At 43.0% G+C, this 19625-nt stretch overlaps 1 protein-coding gene and 1 long non-coding RNA gene across 3 annotated transcripts in view; one reads left to right on the top strand and one right to left on the bottom strand.

Moving 5' to 3' along the window:
• ank3b (ankyrin 3b) overlaps positions 1-18295 on the bottom strand; it is a 754597-nt gene extending 736302 nt beyond the window's left edge. Inside the window, exon 1 of the mRNA XM_041209573.1 lies at positions 18026-18295. Within this exon, the coding sequence (XP_041065507.1) occupies positions 18026-18136 (111 nt within the window). The 5' untranslated portion in view covers positions 18137-18295. The remainder of the gene's footprint in view (positions 1-18025) is intronic.
• Positions 13285-19625, top strand: part of LOC121289782 — a 71796-nt gene continuing 65455 nt past the window's right edge. Inside the window, exons 1-3 of one of the 2 annotated variants that reach the window (XR_005945648.1) lie at positions 13290-13338; positions 18091-18182; positions 18355-18476. This is a non-coding gene — a long non-coding RNA (uncharacterized LOC121289782). Of the gene's footprint in view, positions 13339-18090; positions 18284-18354; positions 18477-19625 lie in introns of those variants that run through there. The other variant, XR_005945649.1, reaches the window with a different exon arrangement.

The following is a 19625-nucleotide window of genomic DNA, read 5'->3' as shown; positions in this document are numbered from 1 at the left end:
CTTTGAAGGTGGCAGGATAGGTTCACAAAGTAATGCACATGGGATCCTAGGCTTTATAAATGGAGGCATAAGGTACAAAAGCAACAATGTTATGCTAAAACTGCACAAAGCACTAGGTCAGCCCCAGCTGGGGAATTGCGACCAATTCTGGGCACCACGTTTCAGGAAGGATGTGGAGGCTTTGGAGTGGGCACAGAAGAGATTTACTAGAATGGTTCCAGAGATGACAGATGGCAGATACATGGATAGAGTGGAGAAGCTGCAGTTGTCCTACTTGGAGAAAAGAAAGGTAAGAGATTTGATAGCTGCATTTAAAGTCCTGGAGGGTTTAGATAGAATAACTAAAGAAAAACTGTTCCCAATGGCTCAATAAGCAGATTTGAGAGGATTGTTAAATGAATTGAGGCAACATGTGGAAAACTTTTTTTTAACGCACTGAGTGGCTAGAATTTGAAATGCACTGCCTGATAGGGTGGTGGATACAAATTCAATAGTCACCTTTCAAAAGAGAATTAGATGAATATTTGGAGAAAAAGAAATGCAGGGATATGGGAAATGGTCAAAGAGTAGGACTAACTGGATTGCTCTTTGAAAGAGCCACTGCAGACTCAAGGGCTGAATGGCCTCCATCTGTGCAATTTTATTCTATGATCTAATGTCACAGTAAGAGTAGCGTGTTTAGGAGGAACAATCTTTTCACCCGTGGGGCTTTCCTCACTTCATGTATGGGTGTGATATAGAGACTGATGGCTATGATTAGCCAATGACTCCATTATCACTGTATCAGTGTATAAAGTATAGGTGGCCTTGTGGAACAGTGCTAGTGTCCCCACCCCCGGGCAAGAAGCTCTGGGTTCAAGCCCCATGGCAGGACTTCCTGGCCACGAAAAGAGCATTCATGATGGGGCTCAGCAGGCTAATAATTGGCCTGCATATCCTTCCCTACTAGCCCCCCAAAAAGGGAAAGAAAAGTGTGTATGAAGACACTCAAAAAAAAAAGTATTAAGGCAACTTCATAACTTCTGTCTTTTTAGTCTAGACATCCAAACAATCCTATTTAAAGCAGCTGCCAAATACAGATCTAATGCTCCCCCCACAGAAGGATTTTTTAAAAACACTCATTTATTTTTCGAGTCATTTTTTTTTGTGAAAAAGTTGACACAAGTACGCAAGTATCAAATATCTAACTGGGCCCTCTTGCTGGCTGCATAGCCTTCCTTGTTAAATTCCACAGTCCTGAACAAAGACAGAAACATGTAGGCAGCAGGTATACTAAAAAATGCCCTCGAGCAGTAATACAGGTAACAGCCCTGTACAACTTTCTCAAATAAAGATCAACATTAGCACAGTCAATTGCAATTGCTTGATTGCCTAACAGTCATTAAAATGGTTTTGAGCGGTAACATAGCATGGGAGCTAGCAAATCAGCAGCCTGCTTTTGCACCAGCTTGGCAGAGTGTAAACGAAATTGCCATTTTACTCTCACCTTTTACTTTTTACTCTCATTTTACTCTGCTATCTCTCAATACAGATTTTATCCACTCTGTCCAAATCAACTGTAGTCCAAAGGACGTATACAGAAAATGTACGCTGCAGTATACTGAAATGGATTCACTTTTCACAATTAAATATTTACTTCACAATTACTGATATATATATATAAAAAAAAACTACATTGGAATGCAGCCAAAACTGAGTGAGCCACAATGATTCAATTTGGAAGAAATCCAAAGGAGCACTTAAATATGCCTTGGCTAGTGAAGCAATGTTTTCCTCTCATACTCCTGATTGACCGCTTGGAGTATTTTAAGAATGCCATAACGTTGAATATACCTATGATCACCTGATTGTTCAATTATAAACATACCACACACACCAGGTATATACAAAGACTGCAGATCTTTGGTTTCAGTGAAACAGGTAGGACTCTATGACAGCCATACACGCACTGCTAAACAGTGACACCATTCACAGTGGACAAGTGTTTGAAATGTCCAACAGGCTTAGGAGTGCTGCCGCCACCAGTGGCAAAGGGTTCGAGGAGGTAGTGACTGTAGTGTTCTTCCTGATGGTGCAGCAGTTGGGTTGCCAACTCTGGTTGAACATATTCCTGAAAGTATCATCACATGACCATTCCACACCCAACTGCCCAAGTTCCACACTCCTGTTATTGTTCACCCCACACGTCTATCAGCACATGCCCCATAATGGGAAAGCAAACACTACCTTAGCTGATCAGCTTGACTGTCAGTAATTTTAACTGAAAATGTGGGAGATCTTGTGGCACAGTGGGTAGCATCCCTACCCCTGGGCCAGAGGCTCTGGGTTCAAGGCCCATTTCAGGATTTGATGGCCATGCAGGTTGATTATCAGCCTGTAAACCCTTCCACTATGCTGATGGCAGGTCCTAAGAGCGGGAGAGTTTCCTGGTCAGTCAGACTGCAGATGGCAATGGCAACGGCAAACCACTGCAGCACTTTACCAAGCACAATCATGGACCAATCCAATGGAAGTCCATGGTCGCCAATGCCTTCTTAGGGCATGGTACGTGAAGGAGATGGAGGAGGAAATGAAAATGTATAAAATTGCAGAAGGACAAGGAGAAGCCAAGTGTAAAAATACTTAATTGGAACAGGGCTTATTTCATCCAGTTCAGGAGGCTCCCGGTAAATTGGAATCAAAGACTGGCAGACAGAAAGGTAATGGAATTGGCTGCCTTTGAAGAGGAGATGGTTCAGGTACAGTCTAGGTACATTCCCATGAGGGGGAAAGTAAGACAAACAAAACCAGAGCTCCCTGGATAATGAAGTTCAAGAATATGTTGAAGCAAAAACAGAGGGCACATGACAGATGTCAGTTTGATAATAGAAGTGAGAATCTGGCTGAATATAGAAAGCTCAGACAGGAAGTGAAAACAGAAATAAAAGCAGCAAAAAAAGTACAAGACGTGACTGCCAAGCAACATAAAAGGGAATGCAAAAGTCTCATATAGACATATGAATAGGAAAACAGCAGTAAAAGGGGGTGGGAACAGGAGAATGGCTGAGGTGCTAAATGAGGTCGTTATATCTGTTTTACCAAGGAAGATGCTGCCAAAGTTGTAGTAAGAGAGGAAGTAGTTGAGACGCTGGATGGGCTAAAAATTGATAAATAGGAGCAATTAGAAAGGCTGCTTGTACTTAAAAGTTGATAAATCACCAGGACTGGATCAGATGTATGCAAGAATACTGAGGGAAGCAAGGATGGAAATTGTGGAAGCACTGACCACAATCTTTCAATCCTTCTGAGGTGCTGTCAGAGGACTGGAGAATTGCAAATGTTACACCATTGTTCCAGAAAGAGTGCCCGGGTAAACCCAGCAACTACAGGCCAGTCAGTTTAATCTCAGTGGTGGGAAAGCTTTTAGAAATTAAAATCCTGGACAAAATCAACAGTCATTTGAACAAATGTGGATTAATTAATGAAATCCAAATGGATTTGCCAAGGACAAATCACGTTTAACTGATTTGACTGTGTTTTTTGAGGGGGTAACAGGAAGGGTTGATGTGGGTAATGAGTTGATGTGGGGCACATGGATTTCCAAAATGTGTTTGATAATGTGCCACATAACAGGCTTGTCAGCAAAATTAAAACCCATGGGACACAATTGGCAGAATGGGTACAAAGTTGTCTGATTGACAGAGAGTACTGGTGAACACTTCCTTTTAGAACTGGGGGAAAGTATTCAGTGAGATTTCCCAGGCATTGGTACTAGAACCACTGATTTTCTTGATTAATGACTTGGGTGTATAGGGCACAATTTCAAAATTTACAGATGACACAAACCTTGAAAGTTTTGTGAACTGTGAGGATGATAGCGACAGATTTCAAGAGAACACAGACAGATGGAAAGGCAGACGTGGCAGATGAAATTTAATTCAGGGAACTGTGCAGTGGTATATTTTGGGAGTAAGAAAGAGGAAAGGCAATGTAAAATAAGGGACACAATTCTAAAGGGGGTACAGGAGCAGAGGAGCCTGGGTGTAGAGTCTTCTGAATGAAACAAACGATCAGCAAATCAAACTAACTAACAATGAAGTCACTTGGTCTGGCTAGGATGAAACCCTTGGATGCTGAGAGAAGTGAGGTTTGCAATTGTCCTAGTGCCAGACACAATTTACTAATCTTTTTCAGGGAACTGGAGGATTGCAAAAAGGGGAGAAGGATAAACCTGTTATTGCAGGCTAGTTAGTTTAATGTTGGTGGTGGAGCACCTCTTCAAACAATAATTTTGAGAAAATTAACAGCTAGGTGGACAAGCATAGACGAATAAAGGAAAGCGAACATGGCCAAATTATGTTTGATTAACTTGACTGAGTTTTTTGATGAGGTAACAGAGGAGGTGGATAAAAGCAATGAGATTGATGTTTTATGTACAGACTTTCAGAAGGGTTTTGATAAAGTACCATATATTAGGCTTGTTAGCAAAATGACTGTTTTATAGAATGCAGAGAGGGATATATTAGTGTTCCCTAGGGTTCAAGAAAAGGACTACTGCTGTCTTTGAAACATATTAATGACTAGGACGTGGGAATACAGGGAGCAATTTTAAAAATTTGCAGAAATTTGACAAGGAACTTGAGACTGTACTAAACAGTGAGGAAGACAGTAATAGATAGCAACAGTACAGATAGGCTGGTAGAATGGACAGACACATGGCAAATGAATTTCTACACAGACAGGTGTTAGGTGATACATTTTGGTAGGAAGGAGGAGGAGAGGCAATCCATGCCAAATAGTACTATTTTAAAGAGGGTGCAAGAAGTGAGAGACCTGGGGATGTTTGTGTACAAATCTTTGAAGGCGGCAGGACAGGTTAACAAAGCCTGCAAATTATGCTAAAACTACATCACACTTTAGGAAGCATATGAAAGCTTCGGGGAGGGTATGGGAGAGACTTCCAGGGTTAGGGATTATAGTTACACAGATAGTCTAGAAAAACTGGAGTTGCTCTCCTTAGAACACAGAAAGTGATGAGGGGATTTAAAGAGGTTTTAACATTTTGAAGGGTTTAAACGGAGTAAATAAGACAAAACTGTTTCCAATGGCTGAAAGGTCGAGAACCAGAAAGCACAGACTTAAGATGACTGGCAAAATCGGGGTGTGGCAAAAATGGCTAGGATTTGGACTACAGTGTCTGATATGGTGATGGATACAGATTCAATAGTTGCCTTCAAAAGGGAATTGGATGAATACCTGGAAGGAAAAAAAATTGCAGGGGTATGGGGAAAGAGCTGGGAGAGCGGGAATTGCTCTTCAAAAGAGCTGGTGGAGTCAATGGGCTAAATGGCCTCCTTTCGTGTTCCGATATGGATATGTTAAAACTAAAATAACTTTTTTTTATGTGCCCATGATTTTGCTTGCAGCAGTGTCTAGGAGATTAATGTTTCATTCATGGAGACTCCAGGACAATCCTGGATGACTGGCAAACATAGATAGCAGGTTCAAATGGCATCAGTACAACCCCTCCAGGATTTTTAATAGAAAAGACCTACTTGTTTCTAATGGCTGCTCAACTTTGGACACTGAGCGGGAGGAAGATCGCTCCCTTGAAAGCTGTCTCAATGATTTTCAGCTCCAATAACATTTTACACCCAATAACAGAAGACCAATTCTCTTACAGGAAGAAAAATGATTCTATAAAGTGTAGGGCCATAACTGTGACCAAATAATGTTTTCATTGTATCTGAATGAAAAATACCAAATTTAAAAACTGATTTCATTGGCTTATACAATGCAATAGCTAACATAACCTTAGTTGCATTATGCAAAAATGGGCATCAGCAGAACCAGAGTTAACTGGAGGAGTGAATATGTTTGTTCCCCTAGAATGATTTGGCTGTCACTAATTTTTTTTAAAAAAACTGACAAAATGATTGTTACGTATGAGATGCTGCAGCATAGCTCTTTGTCCTCTGTAAGGTATTGTTTATGTACAAATGTGTACAGACGGATTCGAAATGGAACCCAGCAACAAGCATATGCATTAACATATTACTCAGCTTTCAGATTTAATTATAACATTTATAACCCATGGTACTTCTCTGTCAATCACATTTTTACCATTGCACTTTTTTGAATGGATTGAAAGTAAAATAAAAAGGAATGATTCAGAACATAAGATAAAGAATGTACAAACCAAACATGAGGGAAATAGCTAGAAAACATCTCGTAATAACCTACTCAGGGCTAATTAACACAAACCCAATCTCAAATGGTCATCACGAGAAACTGCCAAAAAATTGTGAACCAATCAAGTCATTCAAAGCACTTTTTAAAACATATTTTTTCCACCATTTTTCCTCTTGAATTTCTAATGTCCAAAATCATCACTGATATCCTTGCAGCCATGTGAATTGATGGACATGGAGCAAATCCATTGATGATGGGGTAGTTTCATTTATGCTGATGGCTGAAGAGAACACTCCATGACAGACAGCTTCTGCTACGAGTGAATGTGAAGTGGTCAAGTGTTATGTGTTGCTGTTTTTGGCAGTGGCACCTATTGCTGTGCCACTGATCATCAGGGTGGCATACGCCAGCCCACAGGTAATGTTGCCATTTCCCTCTGTTGTTGGCAAAGGTCTTCCAGGTATGAAAATGAACGTCACACTGGCAAAGCATCTTGAAGCGGAGGCTTGGGCAGCCTACTGGCCTCCTAGCCTCGGCTATCTCACCACAGAAAATCCTTGGGAGGGTGTCCATATTCCATCCTGCTAACAGGCCCGAGTCAGTGAAGTCGCCTCTGCTTGATGAATGTTAGCATACTTGGGAGATTTACCTTTAAGGGGGTTGCTGCACGAGATTTTGTTCTTCTATGAGATGCTGAGAATATGCCACAGACATTGAAGATCAAAGCTTCCTTTCTTGGTAACTGTAAGTTGTCCATGTTTCACAGCCTCCTAACAAGGTGTTGAGATCACAGGTCTCATAAAATTGCCCAAAATAAATTTTTAAGTAAAAACCATAAAAAAATAAGTATTTCAGTGTAACACAATTGAATTGCCTTTTGTATATTTTAATATCTTCATTAAAGTTTGCAGTTGAATGTCTCAACCTCCACCAAAAGCTTGCTCGGGACTTGATATTTTTGACCAAAGTTTCACTTTGCGAACTGAATGCAGGCCCTGGAGTTTGAGAAAATCCAATACAAAACTTCCCATTTTTTTCAGATAATGTTGATGCTCAGTCTTTTTCGAGAAGGTGAGTGTATGTGTGAGGTAAGCAAACCTAAGGCTGGAATTCATCACTCCCACCCGCCCGTCACCAGCACCAGGAGTGGACAAGCAGGCGGAAGATGCGGGGGCAAAAGTCGAGTGGACTGGCAGGGGGCATCTACCCGCCTCCATTGGTATTTTACTAGCAGTGGGATGGGTGCTGAGCTGCCTACCACCCTCGCGCCAATTGAGGCCCTTGTAGTTAATTAATGACCACTTAAAGGTCCCTTTCTGTCAGCATTAGTATTTTGCCAGCAGCCCATGTCAGGTGGCGACACCATCGGGGAAACCCTGATTGCCTGGTTGCAGGCTCGGGTGGTGGGAAGGGGGGCCTCCCTCCTGTTTGAACACCCTGCTCCCAGCAGAGAGACCCCCAGCAAAAAGTGTTGCCCCTTTTTGAACCTCCCATCCTGACCTCCCAATTGTGACTCCCTTCGCCAGGGCCTGCCTGACTGGCCCCAGCGAGGCCGCCCCACTTCCCTGACAGTCTGCCCTCCTCCATGGTTCCTGCTCAGGTATTGACTGCAGTTCCAGCAATGGCCACCACTTCCAGTGATGCTGCTGGGACTGGAGTGATGCCAGCTCTCTGATTGGCTGTCAACTCTTGGAGGCAGGACATCCTCCCAAATGGGGTGGAAACCACAACTTCGGGCAATTTATTGCCTGATGACCATAAAATCCACTTGTGGCTTCTCAGGCCAATGTAAAAGGTCTCAACCCTGACTTTTCAGCCAGTGGGCTCCACATAAAATCCAGTCCACAGACTGACTTCAAATTGATAGGCTTCAGAAACTGTACACCACTTGATGCTTTTATGTTTTGATTGTAAACAATCTAGTATTTCTTTCTTTCAGTACAAAAGTCAAATTTTGTTTCTGTGCTTATCACTATTAGGTTGTGCACGTTTTTAAAAATTAGATGATTAATTTGGGTAAGCTTTTAACTAAATCATTAAGTAAATGCTGTTCACTACTTATCTCAGAAAGCAGGCCAGAAAGAGAAAAGGGAATCTTTCCTCGTCGTAATTTGAATCAATTGAAAGAACTCTGAAAGCTTCTTAGGCAAACACAAGTTGTCTAATTACTATCAGATATTTTAATAAAAATACATTCAAATTATTGGTAACTATTCGAGTGAGAAGGGAGAAAAAACGCGCAAGAGAAAGATAGAGATGGGGAGGCAGACAGACAAATGCACCTTTGCAAACCAATCACAAAACAGTGAATTCCATGTAGGCAGAGATCTTAGGCACTCACAAGCCAGTGCTGCCAGATTCAGACTCTCCCCTCAGTTCTCCCTCAGCTCTGTGAGGTCCACAACGTGTTTCTCCCCAGAATCAATAATCTTAGGAGTTCAGATGCCATATTTCACCACCCAGGGCTGTTAGGTACTAGCTTACAGGTCTACACATTACCTCCCCATATGGCCAATGACCAGAAGCCCTACCTCATCACTGCTGAACTCTAGCACACTTGCTCCCTGCTGAGTGAATGAAGTCCAGGACCATAACAAGTGCTTCTTAACCTCACCACATCACGAGTACAGCGTAGCTACTCCAGCTGGTACCACTTGCTGTGTACTCTGAGGAACATTGAGAAAGGGGTTAACTTGTTACACTTTTTGTAAAATTGTCATGGTTTGCATTTGGCTTTTACGATGATTCTGCTCATTGTTTTGAGTGGCCACGTTGGTCCTCAGCCAACTGAAAATAAAATCTATAACATAATAAATACAGAAAAAAGTTCAACGATTATTCTTGGGAGTTAGGGCAGGGGTGGAGGAAGGCATTTCATACTAAACATTCTTCCCATATTCCATTATGCAAAACAACATTCATCTGGACAGCTCTCCCTGTCCTGTGTCTTTTGCTTACTTTCTGCTCCCTAACCTAGAGATTGAAATCTTTCAGCTGAGGCTGAGCCTTGCATTTATTTGTTTTGTCCTGGGAGGTAAGCTGCCTCAGCATCAGCCCTTTTACAGGGAGTTCTAGTTCACTTATATCTGTTTTCAATAGGATACATTTACTAAATGCACGATCCCTGCCAGCACACCAAAGTACCTTGTGCAGGGTCTGAGTAGCATTTCCCTGTTTGCAGACAGGATAAGTGAACCCTTAAGGTGCTAGAGTTTACCTCCTCTGAGGCATCGGCAAAGGCAGGGGAGTCAGACTACGGGTGAAATCAGGACCAGGGAGCCCTATCAGCTAGGGATTGGTTACTGCTTCCCGGGGTCAGTGGGTCAATGGAACAGAACAGAACACGACACAGTGGGGTGGAACAGATGGGAAGCAATGGAACCATGACATGATGGAATGGAATCCACCATGGAGGAAGGAACAGTGATAACAACCTCCAGGGATTTTACAGACAAAGTTGTAACCACCAAAAGCCCTCAAGACATTAGCTCTTAGCCAGGATAGAATTTTGTTACAACATTTGATTTTTTTTAAACAATTCATTTAAAAGTGAATCTCTGCGCTTATTTTAATGCAAGAAACATTTTCAGAAGGGGAGAAAACAACTACTTCCATTCAGTCAGAAAGAAAAATGAAAAAAATAGAACTTGCACTTCTGTAGAGCCTTTCATAACCCAGGGACTTCCCAAAGTACTTTACAGCCAATGAAACACTCCCAAAGTGTAATGTAGGAAATGTGGCAGCCAATTTTATGCATAGCCAAGTTCCACAAACAGCCAATCAGAACGGCTATCTTTGATGATATTGGCCAGGACACCATAGGGAAAGCGTTGGACACCGAAGGGCTTTCTTGTTTTACTCAACGCGAGTGCTTATTGCTGTTAAATGCTACATAACATAACCGTATCTTCTACCATATAGTGTAGAGCATGCAATAACACTCTATTTATTAGAAGAGAGTACAGAGGAGGTTCACAAGAACGATTCCCAGGGTGAAGAACTGTAGCTATGAGGATAGATTTGAGAGGTTGGGTCTGTTTTACTTGGAGAAAAGGCAGCTGAGAGGAGACTTGGAGGTATTCAAGACCCTTTGGGTATGAACAGGGTAAATTGTGAGAAACTGTTCCCACTCAAGGGAGCATCAAAAACTAGAGGGCACAGATTCAAAATAATTGGAAAAAGTAGTAAAAGTGATGCGAGGAAACATTTTTTCACCCAGAGGGTGGTTGGAGTCCAGAACGAACTTCCTGTAGGGGTGGCAGAGGCAGGTTTGATCGAGGTATTTGAAAGGGAGATTGGATTGCTATCTGAAGAGACAGAATGTGCAAGGCAGAGGAGTGGGACTAGGTGGAATGCTCTTTCAGACAGCCAGTGCAAACCTGATGGGCCAAATGGCCTCCTTCTGCACTGTAAAGATCCTGTGATTCTGTGGCAGTGCAACTACCAGCTTATTGCTGGAGAATATATCCCTCTGAATAAATTACAAATCTTGACAAGACCATTAACACCCTCTCAAACTTCCCCCAATATACCCATGTCGGTGTGAAATTTTAAAACTGTTTGCAATTCGTATTTCTGATCTCCAATTGCAAATTAGACAGCATTTTTCCCCTTGAGCATCAAAAAGAACAACAACTTGCATTTATGTAGCACCTTTAACATAGCAAAATCTCCCAAAGTGCTTCACAGGAGCATAAGCAGACAAAAATTTAGACCAAGCCAAAAGAGATGACATTAGGACAAGTGAAGAACTTACAGAGACACGTTGAAACAAGGTGGAGAGATTTCAACACAAGGATGAGAGTTTAAGAATCGAGGCGTTAGTGGACTGGGACCAAATGTAGGTCACCAAACACAAGGTTGATGGGTGAACGAGACTTGTTGAGAGTAAAGACATGAGCAGCAGAGTTTTAGATGAGCACAAGGTTCCTTTATTACGTTATTTTTAATAATAAACACCAAGGTCAACGAATAAAGCATATGGCAGATGAAAACAAAGAAGTGAAATGAGGGATTTTATTAGTTTGCTTAATGGTAGTTAATGGCTGCAGATTGCTGGGTTTGAAGAAAACGCGAGTAATGTCATTGGCTAATTTCTTAGTCCTTGTTTGTTGCGAATTAGAAGTTTTCCTACTTGTCCAGTGAAGAGAATGGTCTTTAATGGGCTGAAATCATCCAATAACCAAATAAGAACCAGCATGGTTGAATGAATTACGACTTTATTTTGCCCAATGGATGCAATGATATTGTTAGGATGAGATACCTCAGAGGAATCCACATACCTTAAACTCACACTGGAAACAAGACTTTTAATTCTATAGATACACATTATAAAATGTACCTTCTTTCCTTTTAAACATAAATAATATTTAGTTCACGTCAGACTTAATTGACTACCCAGGTTAGCAACAGTTTACAGTTGAATGAAGGAGAAAATTAGTGTCATTTCTGTTATATCTAATTACCACCATTATTAAGTGAGAGGATGGGGGTTAATGCGAAAGACTAAATGAGAAGACACATGATTCTGCAGCTACTATTTATAATATTTGCATGTCGCTAAGCGGTAGATGTTTATTGTGGGATTTAGCTCAATAGAACCAAGAAATAATGGGCTGTGATAAATGCTTAACATGTTTGTATGAAATTTCTCAATTTTAACAGGGGTGATAACCCATTTAAAATTAATGATTTGATAAGTGCGCTAAGCATTTGTACACCCCAAGACACAAGACATTTTTAAGACCAGAGATGGAATTTTTAAGAATTGAAAAATGCTATGACGCAATAACAAACAAGTGCCTTTTTCAAATATCAACTCTATCTACCTGTTCCTCTCCATATCCCTCAATCTTTCCTCAAAGAATATTCAAAACTTGGACCCATTTAGATTTTCATGTGCATGATGCTCTTGGATTTTCTGGGCCAGCCCCACTCATAGGGTGGAATCTGGAGCAGGCGATGGGGGGGGGGTCTTAGCCACTGGCTGGAGAGCCAGCGAAGCCCGCACACCTCACCTCTTCTCGGGAATGCTGCCGCATCTTCTCCCGCTCAAGGACTTAACAGGCCAGCCTGACCCCAGGGCGGATGTTCCCCTCACCGAGAGCTGCTGGCCAATCAGGGACCGACAGCTTTTCTACACTCAGCAGCACCACTGGGGAAGTAGTGGCTGCTGCCCAAGTACACCCACCTGAGGCTTCAGATTGTGGAGGGACCCAGGTACAAATGAGTGATGGCAGAAAGGGGAGGGGTTTTGGCAGCAGGGGAATGGGAGTGACTCAGCAGGCTCCTGTAATGCCAGGTCCCTTGATCAGGCACCAAGTGCCTTTGAATGAGGGACCCCCCTCCCATCATAGGAGTCCACAAGCAAACATGCTAGGGTTTGCTTGTCATGCTGCCCACATGGCAAGGTCCCCACCTGATGCTGGGTTAATACCAGCAGTGGCAGGATAAGCCCTTTAATGGGCATTGATTGCCCGCTTAAGGGTCTCAATTGGCAGCGGGGCTGGAAGGCTGTCCATGGGCCTTCCTTCCATGGACTTAAATCGGGAAGGTGATGGAGTCTCCCACCACCACCAAACCCGCCATGGGGGGCACAAGATTCCACCCATAGACTCTTGACTCCTTTCCTTAATTCTTCAGTTCATCCAGCAGCCATCAGTATGGAACTTCAGAAGAGGCCTAAAAATCAAAGTATATAAAATCAACTGCATTTCCCCTGTTCATGATGTCAGCATCGTTTAAAAAACAGCTCCAGTATGTTAGTCACCACAACTTTTGTAGCACTAATCCATGCTAACCCTCTTCAAACAAGTTGTGTTAAATTCACCCACTGGATCTCACAAAGACTTTGTCTACCTCAGGGCCTGAATTTTCAGGATGGTGGAGGCTTGCCCCTCTCCTCCCTCCTCACCATCTGAGCAGTCTGAGGAGAAAACATCCCCGCCAATTCCCGCCGCCCCGATGACATTTCTCACACTCTGACAAGTGTTGATTGGAATGAGGCGGCACTTTCACCCTCACTCACGAGGAAGTCACGCCTTGGCGAGCTGCTGGCCAATCAGATTGGCCGGCAACTCTCCAGCCCCTCCAGGCACAGCGCTGCAGTGGCCGGAAGAGACACTGCAGGGAGCTGCCTGGCACTAAGTTCTGTGATCCAAAGGGCAGGTAAGTGGCGGGAGTCGGGAGGGAAGAGGGTAGGCAACGTCTGGGTGGGGGTCACGAGTGGGACGATCAGTGTCTTGGGATATAGACCAGGGTTAGGGGTAGGGCTAGAGGTCACCTCGCCGTCAGAAGGGGCTTTCTGATGGAGGCACCGCCACCCCCCCCCCCCCGCCCGAGTTCCCCCTTCCTGCCGAGATTGAACCCAGTTTATTTCCGGCCTTCCCCCCTGGGCTGTCATCCGCCCGCCAGCCTAGAAATTGAGGCAAGCGGGGGTTCCTCTCCAAGGCCCTACCGCCCCACCGTAAAATCGCAACCAGGTGGGGAGGGCGAGACACCGGACGGAATCCCGTCCATGTAATATCATGCTGCCCCCACCTGCCTCAGAACCTGGGGTGGGGGGGCAAAGCATAAAATTCTGGCCCAGGTCTTAAACTCACTGCCCTATGGTTTCCATATATAAGTGTAAACTCTTATTTAAACAATGCAGCGATATTAGCACTTTCCAAACCCTTAGCATCTTCTTTATTTAGTGAAATGACAACACTGCCAGTTGAAATTTTATTAATTTTAGCACCTAATTTGTTTGAAATGGATGGGTTCATGTTGCCTGGGTCAGGTTATATATCTTACAAGTGTCCAATTTTTTTTTATAATCATATGAGAACAACTTGCATTTACAGTGCCTATCAGGGAGTAAAACGCTCTGAGGCACTCCACAAAGAGTATAATCAGACAAAGAAACTGACACTGGGCTGAAAAAGGAGAAATTAGGGCAGCTGGTCAAAAGCTTGGTCTGAGAGAAGCGTTTTAAGGAGCATCTTAGAGGAGGAGATAGAAGTCGAGAGGTAAAAAAGGTTTAGGGAGGCGATTCCAGAGCTTAGGGCCCAGTCAGCCGAAGGCACAGCCAGCAAAGATAGAATGAACAAAACAGACAAGACCAGAATTCAAAGAGTAAAGAGTTCTCAGAGGGTCGCTGGCTGGAGGTAGTCATGGAAATAGACAGGGTGAAGGCAAAGAGAAAACTGGCCATGCAGACGTGGTGTTCAGGGACTAGGAGCCAATATCTGGACTGTCAGTTTGAGCCTAGGGAATAGGATTTGCATGAAGGTGTGCAGATTATGGGTGAAGACTTGGGGAAAGTGAATAGCTTCAAGAAGTATGGAAACAGAAATTAGCAACAGATTAGCTCTGTTTGGAGTAATAAGAAGTGCAGTTGAGTTTTATGTGATAGAAAAGTATCGCTAAAACCTAAAGGAACATTTGTGAGGCTGGCCTTGTTGTATAGCACATAAACTCGGATAACATCAAGAAGAGAGGAACAATGACTGAACACTAATGAGATGCAGATCCTGAGGTGGGAGTACGCAGTAATGAGAAAAGACAAAATCAGGAACCAGCACATCAGGGGATCAGTGAAGATTGTGGTAGCATCGTAGTAGGTAGTCAAGAAGAGATTGAAATGGTCTGGTCATCTGTTGTGGCGAGAGAGAGAGAGGCAATGTGGTGAGGCGAGTAATGGAGATGGGACTGCCAGGAAGAAGGAGAAGAGCAGCGAGGCCTAAAACCAGACAGAAAGATGCGGTGGTGAGAGAAGTAATGTATTAAACACAGTGGGAATGGAAGGGCAATGAGTGACTGACAGAAGGAGGAGGAGAAGTGGCATCAACCAGCATCGTAGCAATCCCAAGTAAAATGGGAGAAGTCAAGAGAAAGAGAAAAAGAGAAGGGAACTGGGAGCCAATAAAGGTCAGTAGCAGAAGTTGAATGGGAGAACTTTGTGAGAGTTTGAATACAGGCAGCTGAGTTTTGGATGAGCTCAAATTTGCAGAGGTGGAAGGTGGGAACAGGTCAGGAGAGCATAATCGAGTCCAGAGGTAACAAAAGCAAGGATGAAAGATTTCACAGGGGATATCAATTATCTTATCAATGTCCACCACTGCTGCCTCTAATTCTGCTCTCATATCCCTAATTAACCATATTGACCTGTTTCCCTTTGATCAGTTTTAAATTACACAAATGAAGTTTGAATGCAGTCTCAGCAATGTTTCCTTAAATATTTTCCACTTTCCTACCATTATTGCACGGTTTCAAAACACAAAAAGATGCAATCCCTTGATTTGCATTTTAAAATCCACAATTTTTGTACCTGTCTTTTTGGTAAACCCTGATGAGATAGTGGAAGTGTGATGATACAAATGTACTGAAAATAAGTGAGCACACACTATTAACGGTCATATTATATGTATGTACCTTTATTTTGCTCCAATTTCTCTTTCCAGAACCAACAATATTCCAGATGAGAGCTGGGAAAACTCCTCACTCCCAGATCTGCAGCACTCATCCCATCCATATTCCCCTCCGATTGGGGGAAAGTTCTTAATGAGCTGAATGCCCTAAATGCAAACCTACCATCTGCCCCTCCTTGATCATACACTAACCTGCCACAATGTAAGGTTCCTGCACCAGATAATTTTCTTACAACTTCCCATTTTTGTCTGAAAATCTTTTAATTTTACAGATGGATAGAACGAAGGAAGGCAGTCGAGCAGAGTGACAGCCTAATTTTGTTGTGGGTTTCAAATTAGTTCTTGGCCCGTGAAACTTTTTGTCAACTCATCCAAGGGTTATAGGTGAACAACAGTGAGCACCTTAGCGCTGGAGATATAGCAGTGGAATAGTATAGGCCAACACAGGTGCTATATTACAAGGTCAGTAAGCACCATGGCAATAAAATGAGCAACATATTGGACAGGACAATAGAGATGCTCCCTTCTTCAGGATATCAAAATCATGTAAAAGACCTTTAATGGGGGACACACATTAGAATGAAGCACTTTCGTCATCCTGTAACACAAGGACTGAAAATGCACCAAGAACGAAGAGATACTCAGTAGGTCCCCTTTAAATAAGGGCCGCATTAATAACCATTTAGTGCACCATTTTTATTCAGGCTGATTTTCTACTTACCTTTCTCCTTTGTCTTTTCACATGCAGAACACATAGTAACAGCACCTCATGTGAAACACAAAGAATACAAGAGTACCAGCCCTGCCTCCAGTTCTGCATCAAATCCTTTCCAAATCAACGAGTGGCCAACTCCACACATTCCCACCACACAGCCACCCCCCCCCCCCCCCCCCCCCCCCCCCCCCCCCCACCACACCAAAGGCTAAAAATAAGGCTAGTTCCGTTTCGGCAGTCCAAAAACCCACAACAACACGGAGAGCAGTGATAAATCCCATGAACCAACATTGCTTAAATCCATGTACAACAGCAGTATAACAAAAAATACACCGTTCCACAGAGGAGAGCCTCGGATACAGCCGTGACCTTTAACAAGCAGGACCTGGGAAACTGCACACAATTCTTTACTCTGCCGATCATTTGCACATGTCAGTGGATCAGGGGACTGGAACATGTACAGACCTCTTTGGTTGTGCATAGTTTACAGTTAGAAAAAAAAATACTTTCAATCCTAAATTGTCCCTGACATTTTGAAATCTCTTTGAAATGGCCACTGATGTAGTAATATCCCTACTCTCTGCTCGTAAAACAAAAAAAAGGAGTGTCGCTCCTGTTATATCCAACTGCCACTGCCGTTGGGGTCAACAAAGGCAGAGGAGGAGGAAAGATGACTGAAGGAGGGGAAGGCATGATCTGCAGGCATTGTTTATGGTGTTTGCATGTTGTTTAGTGGTCGGTGCATTAGTGGCTAGATAAAACCCATGATTATCTGACACCAAGGGCATTTAATAAGAAGGTGACATAGCGATGCAGAGGAGAGGTCCAGCCCAAGTGCCTGGATTACATTAGATCAATCAGACCGACTGCACCTAATGTGGTCAACATGACTTAGATGCAGAATACCCAGTTTTCAAAATCACATTATAATTCAGCTCTAAAAAGTACCATTACACTAAACTGTTCAGGGTGCCAATGCAGAATTGCAACAATAGAAAGAAAAGGCAGATTGAAACACAGCCCCCCAGACATTAAAAACATCAAATCAGCTCCAAAATCAACTGCACAGCAAGAGATAATAGCGGGAGTGCATGGGTTAAGGTCACACAGAACACAATGTGTCTATTGCTAATTATCTCCCCAAAATAGAAGAAGGATTATCTTGCTTAAAACGAGGACAGCAAACTGAATGATTGCATCTTTCAGAGTATTTATTGTCCTTTTTGTGTGCTTTTTTTAACTGTTCTTATTTAAGAGGCACTGTTCCTTGTGTGTATTAGATATAATTTAATTGCTTAAGTAATTTCAAAATACGGATCCCAATTCCACTCTGAAGCACTTGCACACTCTCACTGTCCCAGGATGTCAATTAAAGCCAGTTTCAAAAATCTGGAACATATAAAAAGAAATTTGCAGCACCAAATGGTTCCTATATCAGTGAAATTAAAATCCACTCTGATGCTGGCTCCCTCCTTCCTGAAGGAGCACATCCCGCACCAACACTGCAGTCCACAACGAGGAATTTAACTGAGAAAAATTCTCTGCAAACAAAACACTGGAAAGTCCAGCAAATGGAGGAAATCAACTGCAAACAATATATATAGCAAGCCACGTTCAGGAGTACAGCAGCTCCCTTCACACTGACTTGACAATGGATTTTTAATTACATGCTCGATTGTATTGGAATTAGAACAATGGAATGTGCCGATGGGCAAATTTGCCAAGGTACCTTTCTCTTTCGATCCCGGGAACGTTTCCGGTGTTTTTTGACGACTTTTTCATCCTCGGTTGCAGCTTCCAATTCCCGATTTTTCTTGATGTGGGATGCAGCGTGAGCCATCCTGGATACAGATAATACCTGACCAAATGTGACGGCTCAGGAAAAGGTACAACAATCCTTGGCAACCTTGCACAACCAGTGTTCTGAGCAACTGTGTTTTCTCTCTCTCTGCTTGTAGTCACCGATGAGGAATTAAAACCGTGACAGGTAATGATCACCAGGCAAACGCAGGGGCTAGTGAGACATTTTATGTTGATTTCCTTTATCTACCTCTGCAGCTCCAGGAGGAGGAGAAAACCTTCCAGCAGTGCAGCCATTCTGATGCATTAACGTAGTGGAGAAGTCAGCTGGGATAGTGAAGGCTGTATTATGGATATATCTCTTGCCACCAACTGGAAGTGCCTAAGTGACTTCAATGAAGGGGGGGTGGTGGGGATGGGGGTGGGGGGAGGGTGCGAGGCGGGAGATCCTGATATAGGAGATGTACAAATAGACGACACGTTAAAACAGACAAACAGTCAAATGTCCACACATTATTAACTCCTCACGTCTCTCAGAACCATTTTATTTTTGACTTCAAAATGCAGGCAAGGGTGCATCAGGACAACACATCAAACCTATGATGCAGCAGAACGGGTCTTTCCATGCTGCTGATGCAGAGAGGGGCAGAGAAAAATCACATTGCATTTCCATTTGCCCACACAGGGCAAACATTTCACTGTCGAGTGAACGGAGGACCCAAGTCCCGGGCAGCCACATTCTCTACATTCTCCTCTAATCTGGCACATTCCACCAATCTGTGTTTTAATAAATTTCTCATGTTAGCTGTGGCAAAGCTTCCCCTAGAGGACTGCTCATTACTGTGCACTGCACGGCAGATCTAAATATGTAATCACACTGGCTCGCAGCACAAACACTACAGTTCTAAGGGCTATCCCTAGAGCTAACCTCCATTCAGTACGGATGAGGCAAAGGGGAAAAGAGAAAAAAAAATCCGTTTTTTCTCTAGAATGACACCATCTGTTTTAACATCCCCTTTTGGAGCTACAACGAGCCTTAAATTATTTGATTGTGTTTCTTTTTGCCACCTGCGTCCTTGGTGCTACTGACTGCAGCTTTTGAATATTCATGATAGGTGGGAGAGAAAAAAATATACAGACCCAGGACGGAGTAATATCTGAATCTATAGATAGAAAATTGAGTTTTTTCCTTGGAATATAAAAGGAACAGAGAGCAGACATGAGCAGGGGCATCTGTACAAGCTGCCTCAGCAGCGAGAGAGCGGGGCAGCAGGAGGATAGCAATGCCTCAGATTGTTAGACATAATACGATTCTTGCAAGCTACGAAACCCAAATGGCTATTCACAGCTTATGCCTAACAAAGGACTATTTTAAATGGTCAGTGATACGTTTACATGCTTTTTTGCGAAAGGGTGATTCTGGAACATGTAATGAGGCTGGGATCCTTCATTCGTTTATAATGCAGTCTTTGGTTTATTGAGGAAAGATGGTTTTTCTCCTTTTGGCTGCATCAGTGAACTGAAGACTA

Source organism: Carcharodon carcharias, chromosome 17 (assembly GCF_017639515.1).
Source record: "Carcharodon carcharias isolate sCarCar2 chromosome 17, sCarCar2.pri, whole genome shotgun sequence".
In the NCBI taxonomy this organism is placed as follows: Eukaryota; Metazoa; Chordata; class Chondrichthyes; order Lamniformes; family Lamnidae; genus Carcharodon; species Carcharodon carcharias.
This window is presented reverse-complemented; position numbering and strand designations above follow the sequence as displayed.